The sequence below is a fragment of the Gymnodraco acuticeps genome, unplaced genomic scaffold (assembly GCF_902827175.1).
Source record: "Gymnodraco acuticeps unplaced genomic scaffold, fGymAcu1.1, whole genome shotgun sequence".
NCBI lineage: Eukaryota > Metazoa > Chordata > Actinopteri > Perciformes > Bathydraconidae > Gymnodraco > Gymnodraco acuticeps.
Window position 1 is genome coordinate 6,086,411 of NW_022990238.1, and position 21,846 is coordinate 6,108,256.

Sequence of the window (21,846 nt, forward strand, 5' to 3'; positions counted from 1 at the left end):
AGAACTGTACACAGATTTACTTTTTCTTTATGGATATTTTACTAATCACTCTCCTTTAAACTGTATTCTTGTGTTACTGTCCTATAGTATTTCATACCCGTTTTTCATTTATTCTCTCTTTAATAACTATAATGATCATATAAAGGTGTTCCTCGAAAATACTTACATAAATGGTGACCAAACCGTTTGAGACCCACTGAGATAACTTACACTAAAGTGAACGATCTAAACACTGAGAGAGTCCTTACCTCACTGAGCTGACGTTATAAGATCCTCTCAGTCTGACAGGAGAGGACTCTCCTCCACCTTGGTGTAGAAACAGCCCTTTATATCCGTTAGCATAGCTAGCTAACCAGATGCTAACCACAACATTCCACGTTACCGCTCGCGCACTCACAAAATGCGCTCGTGCCACACACACACAGAGCTTGAATGAAACACAGAGACCCATGTACTTGTACTGTACTGTATATCATATTATTTTCGATGGCTTTACTGTATAATCAGTATAACAGATGAACAGATCGCCACTGGGCTTTCATCTGAACACACAGCCACGTAATGATAACAAAAAAAAGGTCGGGGGTCATTGGTCAAGCAACACACCAATCAGAGAGCAGCAGTGAGCACACCTCAGGCTGTGTTTTATATTTGTATTCTTTATTTCTCATGTATTTCACACAAAAAACCTTTAGTGGAAACGTTTTCACTTAGCCTATATGATAAAAAAAAGAAAAAATCGGCAAAGTGACAAGGCTTGCCCACCCTGCGTTGGGGGGGCACAGTGACTCATTTGGGGGGGCATGGCCCGCGAATGACCCCCCATGACGCCGACCCTGTCTCTTTGTGTCTTGAGGTTCTCAGCTTTTCTGAGAAACTGTTAATTTACAAACATATGCTTTTCGTTAAGTCGCATATGCTCCTGCCTGTAATGTGAGGAGGACACAGGTCAAGAGGTCCCCTGCCTTCCTGTGGGTGAGAAGTTTGGGCACATGTGAGTTTGTAATACAAACGGGTCTTTGTTCCAATGTCTGGTAATGATTAAGGTAGGAAAGACGGGCTTTTTAGGTCCCTCCTTTAAGGATATATAAATATATGTTTCTACTTTATGTCTTCAGAGTGTTGCTTGGTGGCTCACATGAAAGTGTGATATACTTTGTGATCTCTCCGGCCGTATTCTACTCTCAATAAATATCAGTGTTTGACTAAAGCCGCTCCAGCTTCCATCCTTTCCTGAGCCTTGGCTCTGCATTGCTGCACAGAAGTTTCCATCACAATATTGGGTCAACAAAGGATTTCGTGGTGGTTGTAATGAATATTTTTTATTTTAGCATTAACAGCTTTTCTTACTATTATTATAATTATTCTTATAATTATAATAATACTTTTAATTTAGTAATCATTTGTATTAATATTGTTCTTGTTCTTATTTTTATTATTGTTGTTATTATTACTAATATAATGATGACGATTAGTAGTATTAGTAGTATTATTTATACAACTGTTATTATAAAAAAACATCAAAAAAAGTGAGCTACCTGAAAGAAAGAAAAAATATGTAAAGCAACTTTATAGCTCTTCAAGTGACAAACCAGAGACCTCATGAAGAGCATTTAATGACAATAATGGCTATATTTGGTGGAGCTATAATATAAAGGCTTTCTGTAATAGTAACAACAATAGCAACAAAAGTACTATCATTAGAAATGTTGCTTATTTTATTGTTTATGTTTATCGTACTATTTTCTTTAAGGATTTACATACATTTGTAACACAAGTCAAGAGTGTTAGTTTTTGGTATAATTACACAACAACTTGATGGATTTGCTAATTGTTTTATTTGCTTTTGAGACAAAAACAGTTTTAAACAAATGTTCAGCATGTGATGGTCTCGCGTCGCAGCTCTAATGGTACTGTCTTCCCAGGGAGGACACCACCACGGCCAGGAACTTCTGGAAAGCTGCCTGCACCTCACCAGTGAACTTTTTACCCAGCTGAGCAGCAACCACGATGGTCAGGCAGTCGGCCAGGAGCTGCAACACAGCAAATATCAGGACAAAATCAGCCACATGAAAGGTTGGTAATCTCTGCATATGAATAATTAAATGAGTTCCACAACGGTACCTTGAAGTTGTCGGGGTCCACGTGCAGTTTCTCGGAGTGCAGCACGCTCAGTTCGGTGTAGGTGTTCTCTATGTCGTCCAAGTTCTTCACAGCCCGGTCCAGACCGTGCATGATGGTTGTTCCGTGTTTGGAAACCATGGGATTTCCCTTGATCGCAGCGGCGTTGTAGAGGTTTCCAAAGCCGCCAAAATACCTCTGAGTCCAGGGGTAGACGACCAGACACCTGAGGAAACACGTGAACACGTTCAAATGAAACGGTTACATTAGAAAAAATGTAGTTTAATCCAATGTGTCTGAAAGAAAACATGTCTCTGCTGCATTATTTTAAATGCAAAACTACAAAGACCCACCTGGTAAGAGCTGCAGGGCCCACCACATCATACTCAATCATGGAGAAGATGTCCTTAATGGTGTCGCGCTCGAAGTCTGTCCATTCAACCATTTTGTCGCTTCCAGTTTGCAGGTCTGCAGATACTGAGTTCTCTGGCATCAGATGCAACCTTTTAAAGCCCTCCTGCTCCCATCCCACAACCAGCGAGTGGGTGGGTGGTGGGCCGGGCAAGTTCTATCTCATGGATTTTCTACAGTGATAAGAGAATTCGGCGAATTTGCTCCACCTACATTATCTCTGAGAGGAAGGAAATAGATAAAGTAATCATTGTAATACAGCAACAGTAGATATCTTGAACGTATCAGTCACAGCATCAGCACCCTGGACAGAGATCTATAATTAATTATACAAAGACCAACTATACTGAGTAATGCTATAAATTATCATTTTAAATGATGTTTTCAACTTTCTTTGTATTACTTTTAATTTGCCTTCACCAGAATAGGTACAGAGACATTATCCAGTTTAAGGTAACAGCCCTAGAAGTGTCTGGTTCCCTTCATACATGTTGGTATAGCCTATGAATTCAGTGCCTTTCTCAATCTCAAATCAGAAGATGGATTGAAACCAGTCAGGTAGTATCTCCAGGCTATACAATAACACAAAGGCTGATGTTTAAACAAAATGTTTTTGTCACTTTGGGGTTTAGTGTTGACATCTTAAACATTTCCAAAGTCACCATGACAAGAATTGTCTGGTTTATCTCATGGGGGCTGCAACCCAACACGCCTTGTGCAGCATATCTTAGAGGAAGATCTGGGTGTTTCTATGCTCTGTTACGAGCATAAAAACCCCTCACTGCTTGGGCTGATCACCGCATTCAGCAACACACGTTCAACTGGCAAGATGACCACTCTCACTGCTAAAGACAAGCAAACAGTCAAGGCCTTCTGGGCTAAAGTGTCTGGAAAGTCCGAGGACATCGGCGCCGATGCTGTAGCCAGGTAATGTGACCGAACTGACTGCTGCAACCTGCTCCAACATTTATAAATGCATTTATGTTGGCTCTCACTAACATTTGTTTTGGTTTGACCCAGGATGCTGGTGGTGTACCCACAGACCAAGATTTACTTCTCCCACTGGCCGGACCAGAGCCCCAACTCTCCTGCTGCCAGGAAGCACGGAATAACTGTGATGATGGGAGTTGGAGACGCTGTGACCAAAATCGATGACCTGAAAGAAGGTCTCAAGGAACTCAGTCAGCTGCATGCCTTCACTCTGCGTGTGGACCCTGGTAACTTCAAGGTGCAGAGCCAGAGTGATTCAAAGATAATACCTTGAAATGTACAGGAAGTGTTTCTCAAACTTGGGCCGTTGAGAGGTTTCCAGACAGACAACAGATCCATCTGTTACAACCATGCACAACATGTCCTTGTGTTTGATGGGTATATGTAACATCTGTGTCATTTTCTTCTTTCACAGATTCTCTCCCACAACATCCTTGTGGTCATGGCCGTCATGTTCCCCACCGACTTCACCCCTGAGGTTCATGTGTCTCTGGACAAGTTCCTGGCTGCTGTGTCTCTGGCCCTGGCTGAGAAGTACCGATAAGCAGCAGGAGAAGAAGAAGAAGGAGACTGCAGCATGAGATGACATTGTGTTGCATCGTGATTAATAAATGCATTCATGCTAAAAGAAAATAAACTGTTGTATTCTGGTTTGTGTGTTATGATCATGTCAAATGTCAGAGTTAATCACAACTACAGCACAAAGCAGACTTTATAGTCAACCAGAAGAAACTCAACAGGAAACCACTTTGACCTTATTGTTATGTTTTAGGTAGAAAGTCCAAACGTCCTCTTTTGTATGTGTGACCTGCCCCACCGGGGAGGGGGGGGGGGCTGCGATAATAAAAGGGGGTTAGGATACTTAACGCTAACCTGGGTTCCCCAATACGAGCCCTTAGGACAAGTCACGCAGATAAGAATAAAAGGATGGGCAGGGACGCGGCCTCAAGTTCAAATGTTTACAAACGTTTATTATATAAATAATCAAGTAAAAGTTCAGTAGTACAAAATGCAGATTAAAACTTATTCAGCTTTCTCAGTCGACACACATAAGTCCCACGATTGAAGGCTGGCTCTGACAAGGAGAGAATAACTATAATAATTACAATATCACACATAATGATGTTAAAAAGTGATTCTTCTGGCCAACTGCTGAGGGTTTCCCCAAAACCACAATATCACCACGTGTAGCTGTATTCAATCAAACACTCACTACAAATCAACCATATCTGCATGCAAAAAGTGCCCAGCAAACCACATGCTCCACTCCACAGGCCAGGATCGTCACTGAAGAAGTATAAGCACAGAGACAGTATTAGACCTTGTGGGACAGAGTGGGTCGTTACAATGAGGGTGCTGTCGCTTTAAAGATTAAATCACTAGTTTGTACACAATACAACAAACTAGTCAATAAGCAAAACATAGAAGGTAGGCAAAACGGTAGCAAACTAATCCTAAAATAAATGGAGAAAGGAGATTAGAAATTGTATAAAGACTTATATGAATGTCCTTCAGTGTACATACAATTAATCTCCTACCTCTGATGCAAACGCATTCACTCAATTATCACCTCACTGGACACCTCTGCAACGGTGATTCTCTGCACAGTCTCTACTGGGGCTGTCAAGAAGCCTGGCATTTACAGGCCACATGTTAACAATTCAGTGGTAGGCCTACACTGAATGTTACAAATCCTAACAGCAGCTTCACATACCTCGTATAGGGGGAATACATGCCTATCAGCCAGACAACGATAACTGGAACAAGAACACTCGTAATAGTCACAGCTGATTTGGGTGAGGAGTGAGTGGGCATTTAAAGTGTAGCGGGAGATGCTGAACTACATACAGCTGCGCGTTTTCCTTATATGGAAGGGCCAGCTGACTAAAGAAGGGGGGGTGTGTCTTAAAGGGCCAGTGGCGGCCCAGCCACGTGAAGAAATGATCTGACAGCTAATCCTCAGAAAACAGTAGCGCCGGCTACAATCTGCCCCCAATTTGTTGTATTGGCGACCCGCCGATATCACCCAGTACTATAACAGCTGATTAGTTCCAGGGTCTAAAATATGCAGCTACCATACTACTAAAACCAGGGACCCGAGAGGTTACAGCCCCAGGTAGCCTAACCTCTGCCACCTCAGGCAGGCGATGAGGGTTCGAGTGTTGACCCGCTGTTTTCCGAGCTGTTCTCCTTGGGGGCTCTGTCCCGCTTCCTGAAGCCACTGCGAGGGATGAGTTTAGAGGAGAACTATTAGAAGTGGCTGGTATTATCTGGAGCGGTCTTGATTCTTCACCAAAGGACCTGGTCACCACAAAGAGACCATCACCCGCTTCTTCCTCAAGCATGTCCCTGCTCATAGCCACGTGGTCCTCACTCTCAGTGGGGGCATTATTGGGGTCCTCTCTTGCAGATCCTTGAGGGCAAAGATTAGGAGGTACAGGTTTGATCATACATCGATGGAGGTGTTTCACTTTGTGGGGATCTTCCAAGGGGGTCACGGAATATGTGGAGCCCCCAGCACTGGGGGCTTTGATCACCACATGGATGACTGGGCTCCACCGGTCCTGGATTTTGACTCTTCCTCTTCTGCTGTGGTCTCTCACGTAGACCAGCTGTTTTTCCTGCAGGTCGCTGGCATTAGCTCCAGCGTCATGGCGTTCCTTGCGAGAGTTTGCAGCTTTCTCCATTCTCCAACGTGCCCCGTCGTAGGCCACCTGTAGTCGTTTTTGATGCTCCTGGACCCAGGTTTCAACTCTTCCATGGGAAGGTTCGGGAACTCTTCCCAGGAGGAAGTCAACAGGTAAATGAGGCTCCTGTCCAAACATAAGGTAGTAAGGGGACTCACCGGTAGATTGGTGGATGGTGGTGTTGTATGCAAACGTAACCTGAGGCAAGTATCTAGACCAATTCTGCTTCCTTTCAATTGGGAGCGTACGGAGCAAATCATGGAGAGTCCGGTTGAACCGTTCACACTGCCCGTTACCCTGGGGTTGGTATGGTGTAGTCCGGGTTTTCTGAATGTCGTAGAGTTCACATAGCTGTTGAATAAGGGCACTCTCAAAATTCCTACCCTGGTCAGAGTGAAGACGAGCGGGCACTCCAAACTTGTAAAACCACTCTGTCACCAGAACATGTGCTACTGTTGAGGCACATTGGTCCTTCGTTGCTACAGCCTGGGTGAACTTCGAAAACACGTCAGTCATTACAAGGACATTTTCTTTGCCATCTTGCGAGGGTTCAAGGAGAGTAAAGTCAATTGCCAATATCTGATTGGGTTTGGAGGCCAGGAGGTGGCCCATGGGTGCTTTGGTGTGTGGTTGAGTTACCTTGACAAGTGTACAGCGCTCACACTGCTGGCACCACTCTTTGATGTCTCTGTGCATGTGGGGCCAGTAACATCTTTGTCGTACAAGATCCGTTGTCCTCTCCATCCCCTGGTGGCCGTGACCCTGGTGTAGCTGCTGCAGAACTTCACTCTTCAGACATCCTGGAAGGAGTAGTTGGTAGAAGTCCTCTCCTCCATCTGGCCTCTGGGTACGGCGATACAGCAGTCCATCCATCTGGGTGATCCTTTCCCATTGCCGACACAGCTCCAGGACTTGGGGAGGGAGGGTTGCTCTGTCTGCCCTGTCTGGGCGCTTGTGGCTTTCCCAGTACTGTAAAAACATCCCTATAACTGGGTCAGCCATCTGAAGAGCAGCCAACTCAGTGCTTGAATGTGATGGAAGGGCAGAAATGGCAGCTTGGATTACCAGATTATGGGCCTCTGAGCTGCAAGGTTTCTGCAAGGCCTTGGGAATGAATGTCCCTGATAGGGGCAGCTCTATGACCTCCTGGGGTGGCACAGGGTGCCTTCTTGAGAGTGCATCAGCGTTAACGTTGGCCCTGCCTGATCTATACCGAAGGGTGTAATCAAAGTCTGCCAACGCCGCGGCCCAGCGCTGTTCAGTAGCCCCTAATTTTGCTGTATTTAGGTGGCTGAGGGGGTTATTATCAGTCCAGACAATGCATTTTTGGCCCTGCAGGTAGTCCCGGAATTTCTCTGTCATGGCCCACTTTAATGCCAAGAACTCAAGCTTCATGGAACTGTAGTTGGACATGTTTCTTTCTGTGGGTTTCAACCCACGACTGGCATATGCTACAGGTCTCACTTTTCCGTCCTGCTCCTGCGAGAGAACTGCTCCTAGACCGCCATAACTTGCATCAATTTCCAAAATGAATGGAAGGGAAAAGTTTGCGTAAGCCAGAACAGGTGCACTCACCAGCTTTGCTCTGAGATCCTGGAAACTCCTGTCACTCTCTTCAGTCCAACTGTCCCCCAGAGGTTGCTGCTGCTTCCGGCTGTGGGTCCGTTGAGCTTCTGCAACTAATCGGTGAAGTGGGGCAGCAAGCTTGGCAAATCCCTCCACAAAGCGCCTGTAGTAACTAGCAAAGCCCAGAAAGGATCGTAACTCCGACACAGTAGTGGGGCAGTTCCAGTTTGCCACTGCAGAGATCTTATCCGGATCTGTAGAGACACCATCAGCAGAGATGACATGGCCGAGGTACTTTACCTCCTTTTGGAAGAATGCACACTTGCTCAGCTTCACTTTCAAGCCCTCTTGCTGCAGCTTGTTCAACACAGCCCCCAAACGGTCCAGCTGTTCATCCACTGTGGAAGAGAAGACGACAACATCATCCAAATACAACAGTAGGGATTGACAGTGCTGGGCCCCGAACATCCGCTCCATCAGTCTCTGAAAGGTGCTAGGTGCGTTACAAAGGCCAAATGGCATTCTATTGAATTCAAACAAGCCAAATGGTGTGCAAAAAGCAGTTTTCAGTTTGTCTTTTTCTGCCACAGGCACCTGATGGTATCCACTTGCCAAATCCAGGGTCGTGAACCACTTTGCTCCTGAGAGTGCATCAAGCGATTCCTCGATCCTCGGCAATGGGAAGGCATCCCGGCGCGTCTTGCTATTCAGCCGCCGGTAGTCGACACAAAGGCGGATACTGCCATCTTTCTTCCGAACGATGACGATTGGAGAGGCGTAGGGGCTGCTACTCTCTCGGATCACCTGGCTGTCTAACAACTGTCGAATATGTGCCTTTACTGCCTCATACTCTGAGGGGGGTACTCTCCTATATCGCTGACGGACTGGTACCTCGTCTAGGAGGGGTATCTCATGGGTAATTAGGTCAGAGCACCCCAAATCACCATCATGTGTGGCAAACACTGTCTCATACTGCCTCAATAATGACCGGGCTTTGACCTGATCTGCAGGAGGGAGTACTGACAAGTCTACAGCTGAGATGGGGTCTACAAAGAGGGCATCTGAGCCAACCTGAGAGGATATGGTAGCCGTGACCTGCGTCATGGGGGGAACAGACACCTCAGTGATTCCTTTTGGTAAACTCACAATTTCAGCAGGGCTCAGCGTACCAACGGGGGTGCGGGGGTGAAGGGTAGCATCAGTAGCACTTACATTTACCACTGGAATATAGGCTGTCCCCCTCACTACTGTGACCATGGCTGGAGACACTAGCACACCTGCAGGGAGATGGCTTTTAGCAGTGAGTGGCTCAAAAAGACCGGCACCAGTGGCACCGAACCCACCCTGGGGACATGTGGTGGCAACTATCTTCACTGTACCAGCAGGAATGCACACTGGTCTCCGCCCCCTTACCCTGACCATGCCAATTGTAGGGATGTTTGTCTCTACCTGATGACACTGCTGGAAGGCTTTGCGCCAAGGGGAGGAAGGTTGATGAACAAAAGGGAGGTCAAACAGGGCAGCACCATGCTTTTGAAAGAGCTCATTGTAGCATTCTTTGATCACATTCATACCTAGAATACCTGGCACCTTAGGCTGGGGTAAATGTGCGGGGGGGTCCTTAACGACCAGAATTCCCCGACTAGGGACCACTTTGCCCAAAACTTCTACATCAGTCTCCAAGTAACCAACATAAGGTATTTCGATGCCATTTGCTGCATGGAGTTCAAGCCAATGACAGGAGTTGAGACCTCCCTGAAAATGCTGGGCAAAGAAACTCTGAGTGATAGTGGTTACCATTGAGCCGGTGTCGAGTAAACAATTAATCTCCACACCGCCCAGGCCAACAGTTACAGTTGGGCAGGACCCTAACAACTTTGAGACATCGATGTCATCCTCTGAGCCAGGAGCATTCCCTTCTGAGTCATGGCTCTGCAGACCAGAAGGAATTCGTTTTCCGCGGGCTGCTGGGCATTGGCTGAACCTAGCCTGGGGGCATAGGGCTTGGGGTTTTGCTGAACACGCTGATGGGAACAATTTCTAGCAATATGCCCTGGCTGCTGGCAGCGTCTGCACACTACAGGGGCATTTGGAGTGAACTGTTGCTGTCTAGGGATATTTTGTAGCTGCAACATATTCTGAGAGAGCTGATTAATTTGTTCTTGCTGCTTTCTCAACATGTCTTTTAACTGAGCCATATCATCTTGAGCCTTATCATTAGCTGCAACAGCCATCTCACCCTTGTCCTGGGAACCTTGGACTGCACAAAATGATGGCACGGAGTGACTTCTCTCTCTCACACTAGGTGACTGGCCCTCCTGTTCCCATCTAAATGCTTCTGTCCTGACATCGAGTAAGGTGTAATCTGGGTGCATGCGAACCAGGCGTTTTAACTCTCTACGTAAAGCAGGTTCCAGTACATGCTCTACAAATTGGTCCCTTATCAGTACAGCTGAATTGGTCATACCTCCGGGGTTGCTTTTAACCACTTTCTCCATGAGGCAGAAGAGGGCATGGGAATACTCCTGGAGGGACTCTCCAACTAGCTGCTTTCTAGAAAAGAAACTCTCCTGTAGAGCAACATAAGATTTAGAACAACCATACATTTCTTGCAGAATAGTCAAGATTCGTTCTGGATTTTCACGTTCACCTTGTGGCCGGTACCTAATCTCCTCTCTAGCCTCACTTTCCAGATGGTCATAGATAAAGTAAGCCTGATCTAGAGGAGAGAGGTAACGAGCCCGCATGCTGGACCGCACCTCCTCGACCCAATCACTTATCCCTATACCAGAGTTACCTCTAAACACCGGACATTTGCGTTCTCTGGGAAGGTAGAGAACACGCTCGCTGGTGTGAACCCCCCTTGAGGTGGAGGGTTGTGGTGCAGTGGATGGGCCCCCCATCAGCGCTGGTCGAACCTCGAGATGCAGCACGCTCCTGTCGCAGCTGCTCATTGTCAGCCTTAAGCTGGGCAATCATGTCCCTTAAGTCTTGCAGATCAGCCTCCATGGCTACTGCGGCGGGAAGAAAGAACGGTCAGTTACGGGTTGCAGGTGAATTAATTCAAGGTCCGTACAGCACAGCCAGGTATTCACTCCCGCAGCTAGTCCGCTACCGTTTTGCCCCTTACCTCTACACAGCCTTGTCTATTTATGCCTCAGAAAAGAAATAATTAAAGCATTGAAAAAAAAAAACAACAAAAAAAAATAATTGTATCATACAAAAGAACTAGAAGCACACGTCCCTGCTTTATACCATCCTGCCGACAACGCCAAAATGTGACCTGCCCCCAGGGTTCGAGTTACGTGGGAGCCAATGGGAGCTGAGCTCCCATAAGGAGGTGCCTGAGCTCCCACGGACCCAATGAAATCAAACATCTGTGGGGGTCGCTAATATACATTACCAACAACCATTATTTTGATCACAAATAATGCATTTTTCAATGTAATGAGTATTATTTACGTTAACGAGGTAAATAGGCAAACAAAACAATGTTTTCCAAAAGAACTACGCATCGTATTCTCTCTTGAATGACAATATGCCTGTACTTCACCTCTAAGGTGCGCAATAAAATATTGCGCAATCTATGCCTGTGAGGCTGTGAACGTGCTGCGCGCGCCCGAAGAATGAACCGTTATATCAACATACATTCAAATATATTTACAAGATACACACATACTACGAGTACCGTAGGCTAGCAGACGAGTACTATGCCGCCCAAAAAAAGGCCACTGCTGCCGACGGGGTCTACAAGCCTGGCTAGTTTTGGTTTTCTCACAAAGAAACAAAAAACAGCTTTTGACAACCAAAATGCACCTGCTAGCGTGACAGCTAGCACTAACCTTGCAGCTACGGAGGATGCTGTCTTTGCTAGCGGACCTGATGCTGTTGAATGTGGGACCACCTGCACACACGAAGAAAGTTCCGAAGCGGAGCGGCATGAGGAGGCAGGAGGTACTGCTACAGAAGGACTGCCACTTAACTGGAGACACAATCAGTGGAGATCCTGGAAAGAAAGAAACACCTGGCTGTTTTCAAAGGAGTGTGGTCTTGGATGCCTCGTCTGTAAGGTAGCCAAGACTCTCTTACTTTCGGAGAAAAAATATGGAACGCATTTGGGTGATTCTCACGAACTTGGTGTAACATGAGCCAAAACAGTTCGATGCAGATTTTGAAAATTATTTTTCTCATTAGTATCAACCAGGTTCTAAATGAACTAGCCCTAGTAAAAGAAAAGTTCTGTATATGTTTTAAAACACATTTTTAGAGAGTTTTATCGAGTCATTGACCAAATAAATTCATTACCGTAACACATTTTCAATTGATGATAACTAAATATTTTAGTAAATGTTTGGCATTTTATTTTTTAACGTATGCTGCTGTCAATAGTCACAAGTAGTCACATAGTGTAATAATTCAGGTAAATATATAATAATATAATGATTTTAGTTATTAACTTCATTACCGTAACACAATTTTATGTTCCACACATTGACTTTTACTGTGGTGTAAATTGTACAATTGATTGAAAAAAGACAATTTTAAAATATGAACAGACATACCAAACATTTCCTGTACAAAATGAAAATTTGAAGGTTTTCCATATTCCTATCAAAATATTAACTTATTAAGGAAGTGTTATGGTAATGAACAGAGCATGTCGGTAATGAAAAGCTTTTGTTATGGTAATGACCTTACATGGAGAAGAGATATACTATTGCTTTATAAATACTATCGCTTTACGTATATGCACACACACAATTTTGAATTGCACCGTTACTTTTATATACTGTCTCTTTACACACACAATAGACAATAGTAACGTAACGTTTGTTACATGATACATAATGTACCTGTATAAAATCACCGCTGCCGGCAGGGACATCGCTCCTTGCATGGTCCTTGGAAAATGCGGCAGTGTTTTTCCACTCTAAACTTTTCCAGGGCTCTGTAGAAGTCAAACTGTTCAATGGGTGGTCCTTCAATGCAGATTCAGTCGAGATTTTCTGCTTTTATTCTTGCCCTGGTCTTTATGCGATTTTGAATGCTGAATCCACGTCCGCACCGCACCGTGCTCATTGGAATGACCGAGATTGCAGCCAGGAGCTTTGTGGTTTCAGAAAGGAAGCCAGCATGTTGTGTAGCCATGATCTTCACCAACTCCTGGAAGGAATTTTTGCTGTAGTTTGCATGGACTAGCTCCTTAAAAGGTGACCACTCTGCGCTGCAGGTGTCCGTGTCAACGATAGGTTCCCGTCCCGCTCGGCAGAAGTGATCCCGGATGGTCCGCTGCTCATCGCGTCCAAATCGCGCAGGTTCAGTGTTGTCCCGTGGCAGACACCATGGGTCAAATATGCGAAAAGCGGAAAAGAGGCCGATGTCGGGGAAACGATCTTCAATATTCTGGATGAGGGTGTCGAGGAAGCGCTGCCTTACACCATCCACGGCCTGCCGCATCGCCCTGGTAGCCTTTGTCTTTTCTCCCTTAAAATACATCCCGCCGTTTTTCTCCGCAATGTTGGCCAGGAATTATTGGAATTTTGGGCCGCCTTCATCTCCAATCTGCATGGCTCACAGCGCATTGATCGTTGAGGTTACAGCAGGCTGAACGTAATCAGTGTGCAGGATGACATGCATTTCTTTAAGCCGTGCTTACCGAGAGCTGCTGTTGGAGAAGTATCCATAGATGCTGCCCACCGTCCTCTGGTAGCGCTGGAGGGATGGTATCGCCACAGCAGCCTGCTGGGCACGCAAGTTTAGCTTATGTGCAGCGCAGTGTGTGCCACCGATGGCTGGGTTTTCCCTTTTTAAAACGCGCCACGAACCCATTTTCTCTTCCAGTCATAACCGCTGCCCCATCTGTACGGACGCCAGTTATGTCGTTCAGGTCGATGTTGTAATTTTGCAACTGCTCCTTAATGGTTTGCGTTACGGTAGCAGCGTCGCATGCAGTATCTTTGTGTTGCACAAGTAGTGGGTTTCTAAGTCACCGTCATTTATTAGGTTAACATATGTGCAAAGAAGCTTTTCCACCGAAATGTCCGTGGACTCGTCAGTCATGAGCCCCTTGAATGTTGAGTTATTTAACTTTGCAATGAAATCCTCCTTCAGCACATTGTTTATGGCGCACTGCATGTCCTGCACTATGTCGTTGTGAGGGTGTTCTCTGAAACTCGCAGTTCTGCCAAGGTTTCACATCCCTGCAGAATGCACAGTTCATTCAAGCTTTTGTTTTTGTGTGTCAGCAACAGTTCTTTTGCCAGGTAATACACGTTCCTCTTGGCCGCAATTACCGCCTTTGATCTGGCACAGACCATTCGATTAACGGCAACTTGAACGTTGTTTCTTCGTAAATGCTGTGCATCTAGCACTGCTTTGTGATCCACCCCCTTTATGTGCATCTCTAAAGTCTTCACCCTGAAGTTGGACGTCCCCGCGGTGAACACGTTAGGGCTGTGCAATTAATCGTATTTTAATCGCGATTACGATTATGGTTTGCGACGATTAGGAAAACAGCATAATTGACAAAATACGATTATTTTTGCTGGGTGCGCTTTCGCCCCTCCCTAAAAGCCCACTCGGCCACGTGGGAGTGACATGTGTTGTGAGTGTTCAGCGCAAGCGAAGATGTCAGAACAAGAGCAGCAACTAGTTAAAAAGAAGGGTCGCGGGGAGATTCCCAGTCGATCGCGAGATGTGTCTAAAAATAGAACAACAATATTCTGTTTTATCGTTAATGTCCTGTAACATAATGTTCCCGTGCCAGAATAATGCACTTGAACGCATCAAAGCTTTGTGATTGGCCGGCCTCACCCCATGTGTCCGGGCGTGGCTGGTGAGCAGTGCACTAGTTCGCTGACGTTGTCCGTGTCAACAGCATGGATGGTCAACAGGAGTGACAGTCCGCACACACACAAGACCGCAATTATGGCAGAAGCAAAAAAGCCCAAAATATATAATTTTCACTCCAAGTGGGAGGATCATTATTTTTGTATCTATTCCAATTAAAAGTCCATCTGTCTCATCTGCAATGCGAGCGTGGCTTTATTGAAGAAGGGTAATTTAGGAGCGGCATTTCAAAACAGTGCACAAACGCTACGAGACGGAATTCCCTCCTAATTCTGCCCTACGCTCCAAAAGGGGAGGGGCCTGAGAGCACAGCTAAATGCACAGCAGTCCATTTTCACCAGGCCCAACAACAAGAGCAAGGCTGCTACCATAGCATCTTATCGGGTCAGTCACGTTCTTGCGAAACACATGAAGTCTTTCGAAGACGGCGAAGTTGTGAAAGAAGCTTTCCTGGAGGCTGCGACGCGCTTTTGTGGGACAGTAAAAATAACAGCAGCATTTCAACAGGTTTTTGATATAATAAAAACTCAATTTAGATACCGTTATTAATCTGCTGTAAGTTTTAGTTTGTTTGAATTTATTCATGATAATTATTGTACAAAATGGTATAAGAATGCAAACATTAAGATCTGTTCTGTTTACATTGATTATAGTCTATCAGTTCAGAAACTAGTGTTGCTTGCATCCTATTTTAAAGGCATTTATTTTATAAAATGCAACAAAAAATGGGTTTGATTCTATTAATGTTGTCTTTTTTTATTGCACTGTTGCTGCAGCAGATTACTGTGTAGCTTCAGATCTGAGTTGTTTTATTAGTAAGCCTAATTTATACTTTTGTAGCAACACTATTTTTATATAATGGCAAAGAAAGGGTTCTTCAGAGTCTTTTCTTTTTTTCCTGTGTCATATGTGGCAGCACTGCCACAAGTTCCTCTTCAGAGAGGGTCTTCAGTACAGGTGACGATATTGCCACCTGTACTGCGCTCATCTCTGAAACCAGACCATGTAAACAGGCTGGTATTTCTTGCAAAAAATCTTTAAGAGATGACATGAGCAGCCCTACCAGCATTTGCCATGGTGGCCTAAACATTTTTATTTGGTCTTAAATTGTAGTTCAACATTTATTTCCTGTTACTTCTGGACCATGACGGTTGGCCAGCCTTCAACGTTTAACTGAGTGGAATATGTTGAATATGTTTTACCAAAATGTTGGCTATATGTTAAGGAGTTTTCAGTAGGTTGTGACAGTGCACTGCAACATATTTGATTTAATTTATTTTGGTCTAATTTATTTTTATTTATCATATTAATATATGTTTAGTATGGTTTTGGAAGTGCGCTCCAACACATTTATTGATCTTGTTTATTGGTAAAATATTATTTGTTTTAAAGTTCAATAAATGGTCAATGAATAATTGTCAAAATAATCGTGATATCAATTATTGACCAAATAATCGTGATTATGATTTTTGCCATAATCGCACAGCCCTAGAACACGTTGTGCTTTTTTTCCCTTACACATAGTGTGCAATACATTTTATGACTTTGTTTGTTATAGCACAACCACGGGAACTTCATTTTCCAGGTTCCGACAAACTTCCTTTTGTTGTGGCTGACCGGTTTCTCTTCGTGGCTTACGGGTGTAGAAGTGACATTGTCAGATGGCGTAGGCTCTGGATGGGGTGGGAGGCTAGATGACAACAACATCCGGCCCCGGGGCACCTGCACGGGCGGGGGATGCTGGCGGAGACTAGGATGGCGGCAACTCAGACTCGGGCTGAGAGCCAACGGCAAGGCTCGCTGGCAGTACACTTTTTTCCGTCACAGGAACCGGCTTTGCTGGCGGCGAAAAAAAAATCCCACCAGCCTCCTTTGCCCCTCCAATAGAGGGATGTCATTTTCCTTTTTGTCATTTAAACCAGGGGTTCCCAAAGTGTGGGAAGGTGAGCCTCCCCTCAGAGAACATAGTCACAGCCGCGCCCCCCCTCCCAATTATTATTGGTATTATTATTATTGTTGTTGCTATAATGCAGGGGTATTCAATTGCATTTCAAAGAGAAAATGTAAGGTGAGAAAATGTCATAAAATGCTCTGTTTTCGCTACCTTCCTATTTTTTGATTGGTTGAGCGTCACCTCCTTAAGACATTAAACAATAGCTTTTTTAAACCTCTTTATCTTTATGTTTTAAACAAGTTGAGGTTAAGGATGGCAGCTTCCTCATACGTTGCACTCGGAGAGAAATAGTTGAGACGGAGATGTCTTTAGCAGCAGGGAGGAGTAACGTTTCACCAATGTTGTGAGGTTTACCTGTCTTAGCTATCCGTAACGCCACTCGGTATGATGCTTCGGTTGCCTTTGTATTCACAGTGCTAAATGTGTCAATGACATTTTTCTGTGACTGCAATTCCTTGAGCTTCCGGTCAAAAAACTCCTGTGGCTTGGTCACCAAACATGGGCGTTTCGTCTCAATATGACGCCGGAGTTTATATGGTCTCATACCATCATTAGCTAGCACCTCGTTGCAGATAACACACTGTGGCAGTGGAGTGTCATCAGGACCGGTCCATGAAAATCCTAGCTTCAAATAATCATGGTCATACTTCCTCCGTTTTCTGACAGACGCTGTCTCCTCTCTCACTTTAGGTAACTTCACTAAAAATCTATCCATATTTTGCCGCTCGCATAAAGTTAGCTGAAGTTAACTAGCTAGATTTCACTGTTTCTCTTTATTTTTTTCTGGCGGCTGCGCCTCCGTTGAAGCTCTCTGGCGCCCCCCAGGGTAGGCGCGTCTCACACTTTGGGAACCCTTGATTTAAACGATAAAAATTGTCGATCTTCTCTCGGATACTTTTTTTTTTTGGGCCGCCTCGGCTCGAGTTGAGGGCGTTCCGAGCTGAAAAAGGGCATCCAATGATGGCAAGACGGCCCCCTGGCGGAAACACTGGCTCAGTCTCTCTCTTTCTCAGTCTCTCTCTTTCTCAGTCTCTCCCTCTTTCTCACTCACTCACAATGTGAAGATGTCCTATTCTAACCTCTCTTTCTTTCCTTCTGTACTCTTCCAGCAGCTCTGGGTTGCTGTACACTTTCTCTCTGTGCTTCACCACCCTCACCTTGGAAGCTGCCCTTTTCCTTTCCACCTTTTCTGAACTTAATTTCAAGAGGGATTCAGTATTCATTAAATAAATTAGATTCAAATAATATATATAAATTATTTCTTTATAGTTAAAGCTCACCATACATAGCTGCACACATTTCTTTCATTACCGCAACAATTTTGTTCATTACCGTAACAGCCTCCTATATGACATGGTAATGAATGCAGAGCATTACGGTAATGAATGACCATAACACTAGCTAGCATAATAGTTAGCATAGCCATGATGCTACAAAATAAATATTTGCACTATCATTCTGGCTCTATAAAAGCTACTTTTCTATTGATTTTGGAATCAATAACTTTAAAAAAAACATTATATAATACCCCATTACGGTAATGACAGTTAGTAGTGTACACTGGGGTGTCAGTAAATGGAATCTTTAACATATCTATAGCTTGACCTTGAAAGGACATCTTACCTTGTAGCCATCTTGCATCTTCTCTTCCATGCAATGCATCATGGGTAACCAAAAAACGAATTTAAACAAACAGGAATTGTAATGGGGCCAAATAGGCAGTGCATCGGTAATGAACTTCACATGCTCCGGACACACATATTAATACAAAAATATTTTAATTCATAAATCTTAGACCCAAAATAATTATATTACCAGTAACAATGTACCATTTCAACAATTTTTTGTATTTATGTATGTATTAAATTGTGCGGATTTATTGTGATATTTTGGGGTTAAATGTAAAAAAATAAACTCCGGACGCATTACGGTAATGAATTTCTACATGGAAAAATGGTGAAAAAAATATGAATTACTACCTCAACTACACAAATAGCAATAGTACCACAGACAATACACAATGCAGTTTGATATAGAATTGATTATTTTGATTATTTTTGTAATTTTGTCTGTCAATTCCTCACAGACATGACCAAAGGTGGTTTCGTGAGAATCACCCATTTGGCGGATGCCTGGATCAATGGGACTGTGAGTAGCCCTGTGCAGAAGCAGTTGCGGAATTTTTTTTACATACACCGCGACTCTGTTGCTCATAAACGAGCTGTTGAAATAGCGGAGCTCAAACTAAAACAAGTACTTCCGAAGAAAGTTGCAGAACTCAGCTCCAGCCTGTTTAATGAGACAGCTAGTTCGTTCAGGGCAGCCTATACTGTCGCTAAAGAAAGGTTGCCTTATACAAAATTGAAACCCATTATGCAACTTAATGAGATGAATGGTGCGACAGTCGGCCCTGCTCACAGATCCGATCATTCATGTGCCCAGATTGTGGAGCACATTGCACAAGAGATGAAAAAGAAATGTATTTCTAATATCAAATCACTTGATTCCCGTATTAGTCTAACGCTAGACGAAAGCACAATTCATGGACGCGCATACATGATTATTTATGTCAGGTGCGATGTCACTGGGAATGGAGATATGGACAATGTGTATTTTGACATTGTTGAACTGGACCAGGGCACTGATGCAGAGTCGCTGTGTAGCGCACTGAAAACAGCCTCCAGGCGGGGGGAATGGATGAAGAGTTTCTTTGTAAAAACCTAATTAGCATAGCCACAGACGGTGCTGCCGTGCTAACCGGGAGACAGAATGGACTCATAGCCAGGCTGAAAAAGGATTTCCCTCGTCTTCAGGCAGTTCATTGTCTAGCTCATCGTTTGGAATTAGCGGTGAATGATTCATTGAAGGCTGTGGCAGGCTGTAATCATTTAGAGTTTTTCCTCGCTAAACTCTATTCTCTTTACCACCAGTCCACGAAAAACGCCAGGGAGTTAGAGGAAGCGGCTGCGGAACTGAACATGCAGATTCTGAAAATCGGACAAGTCTTTACAATTAGATGGGTTTCCAGCAGTTACAACACTGTCAAAGCTGTGCTGAAGGACTTCCCAGTGTTAGCACATCACTTTAAATCTGCTAGTGAAGATGGCTCACGTTCCGGTGCAGAGAAAGCCAAGTACACTGGTTTACTAAAGCATCTGACATCCACTGGATTCCTCACTGATTTAGCGACAATGAAAGACGTGTTACGTGAATTACAAAGTCTCTCCCTGAAACTACAGAAACGCGACACGTCCCTGGTTGATGCAAGCCGCTACATACATCAGACGATCGAGGTGCTCTCTGCCATGAAGGACAACGATGGGAAAACTGAACTAAAAGTCAAAGCGGGCATAACAAGCGGCCAGTTCAAAGGGGTTGATATTAGAGAAACTCAACCTAAAGTAAAGAAGTCCCAATTTTACCAGTCAATCCTTGATAATCTCACCAGGCGTCTCCCCGATAGTGAGCTGGTAACTATGTTGAAGCCTCTGGATCAGCACTTCTGGCCAAAAGAGAGGACAGAGCTTGTTCTGTTTGGAGAAAGGGAGGTGGGGAAGTTTGCTAAACTTCTCGGAGAGTCCGCAACTGAAGCTGTCAGTGAGTTCAGAGACTGGAAACTTCAACAACAAGGCAAGGAACATCAGGGTAAAACCTTGAAAAGAATGATAGTGGCGAGCAACACTGTTCTTCCGACATCTGCAGAGTGCGAGAGGGGCTTTTCGGCATGCAATGACACTGACTGCAAGACCAGGAACCGGCTGCGAGCCAGAAGCCTCAACGCATTGTTGTTTGTGGACATAAATGGGCCTCCTATCAACATATTTGACCCTTTCCCATTCATCCAATCGTGGATAAATAAAGGACATCGGACTTCCACATCATGGGTTCCAGGACCGCGACCACAGCCTGCTGAAAACAGACCACTTTGGGCTGCGATAATAAAAGGGGGTTAGGATACTTAACGCTAACCTGGGTTCCCCAATACGAGCCCTTAGGACAAGTCACGCAGATAAGAATAAAAGGATGGGCAGGGACGCGGCCTCAAGTTCAAATGTTTACAAACGTTTATTATATAAATAATCAAGTAAAAGTTCAGTAGTACAAAATGCAGATTAAAACTTATTCAGCTTTCTCAGTCGACACACATAAGTCCCACGATTGAAGGCTGGCTCTGACAAGGAGAGGATAACTATAATAATTACAATATCACACATAATGATAGTTAAAAAGTGATTCTTCTGGCCAACTGCTGAGGGTTTCCCCAAAACCACAATATCACCACGTGTAGCTGTATTCAATCAAACACTCACTACAAATCAACCATATCTGCATGCAAAAAGTGCCCAGCAAACCACATGCTCCACTCCACAGGCCAGGATCGTCACTGAAGAAGTATAAGCACAGAGATAGTATTAGACCTTGTGGGACAGAGTGGGTCGTTACAATGAGGGTGCTGTCGCTTTAAAGATTAAATCACTAGTTTGTACACAATACAACAAACTAGTCAATAAGCAAAACATAGAAGGTAGGCAAAACGGTAGCAAACTAATCCTAAAATAAATGGAGAAAGGAGATTAGAAATTGTATAAAGACTTATATGAATGTCCTTCAGTGTACATACAATTAATCTCCTACCTCTGATGCAAACGCATTCACTCAATTATCACCTCACTGGACACCTCTGCAACGGTGATTCTCTGCACAGTCTCTACTGGGGCTGTCAAGAAGCCTGGCATTTACAGGCCACATGTTAACAATTCAGTGGTAGGCCTACACTGAATGTTACAAATCCTAACAGCAGCTTCACATACCTCGTATAGGGGGAATACACGCCTATCAGCCAGACAACGATAACTGGAACAAGAACACTCGTAATAGTCACAGCTGATTTGGGTGAGGAGTGAGTGGGCATTTAAAGTGTAGGGGAGATGCTGAACTACATACAGCTGCGCGTTTTCCTTATATGGAAGGGCCAGCTGACTAAAGAAGGGGGGGTGTGTCTTAAAGGGCCAGTGGCGGCCCAGCCACATGCAGAAATGATCTGACAGCTAATCCTCAGAAAACAGTAGCGCCGGCTACATATGCATTGTGAAATGTCTTTTGGTTTGGACAAAGCAAGGCATTTTAAGACGTCACCCTTTTAGGTGAGATTCTATACATTTAACAATTAATGGATTGATTTGCAAAACAATGTGCAGGATCGTCAATGATGAAATCAATTGTAAAAATTGTAAAAAACTAATAGGGTCACTGGGATCAGTTCAAACA

General features: G+C 44.4%; 2 protein-coding genes across 2 annotated transcripts; one reads left to right on the plus strand and one right to left on the minus strand.

Annotated features, from left to right (window-relative positions):
- Positions 1-1,819: 1,819 nt before the first annotated feature.
- On the minus strand, positions 1,820-2,617 carry LOC117548872 (hemoglobin subunit beta-like). Its single transcript, XM_034220415.1, has 3 exons — positions 2,475-2,617; positions 2,125-2,347; positions 1,820-2,033 (listed from the first exon to the last, which is right to left on the minus strand). The coding sequence occupies exons 1-3, from the start codon at positions 2,612-2,614 to the stop codon at positions 1,905-1,907; spliced, it is 492 nt and encodes a 163-aa protein (XP_034076306.1). The 5' UTR covers positions 2,615-2,617; the 3' UTR covers positions 1,820-1,904.
- A 705-nt stretch (positions 2,618-3,322) lies between these two features.
- On the plus strand, positions 3,323-4,159 carry LOC117548869 (hemoglobin subunit alpha-2-like). The gene is made up of 3 exons (XM_034220413.1): positions 3,323-3,459; positions 3,553-3,760; positions 3,938-4,159. Exons 1-3 carry the CDS (start codon positions 3,362-3,364, stop codon positions 4,064-4,066), a joined length of 435 nt encoding a protein of 144 aa, XP_034076304.1. The 5' UTR covers positions 3,323-3,361; the 3' UTR covers positions 4,067-4,159.
- Positions 4,160-21,846: the final 17,687 nt, after the last annotated feature.

Excerpts from the sequence above, each read along its gene's own strand:
- LOC117548872 (XM_034220415.1), bottom strand. The coding sequence starts at position 2,614 with ATGCCAGAGAACTCAGTATCTGCAGACCTGCAAACTGGAAGCGACAAA. Across the intron at positions 2,348-2,474 it reads GGCCCTGCAGCTCTTACCAG|GTGTCTGGTCGTCTACCCCT; the intron begins GTGGGTCTTTGT and ends GTGTTTCCTCAG. Across the intron at positions 2,034-2,124 it reads TGGACCCCGACAACTTCAAG|CTCCTGGCCGACTGCCTGAC; the intron begins GTACCGTTGTGG and ends GCTGTGTTGCAG.
- LOC117548869 (XM_034220413.1), top strand. The coding sequence starts at position 3,362 with ATGACCACTCTCACTGCTAAAGACAAGCAAACAGTCAAGGCCTTCTGG. Across the intron at positions 3,460-3,552 it reads GGCGCCGATGCTGTAGCCAG|GATGCTGGTGGTGTACCCAC; the intron begins GTAATGTGACCG and ends GGTTTGACCCAG. Across the intron at positions 3,761-3,937 it reads TGGACCCTGGTAACTTCAAG|ATTCTCTCCCACAACATCCT; the intron begins GTGCAGAGCCAG and ends CTTCTTTCACAG.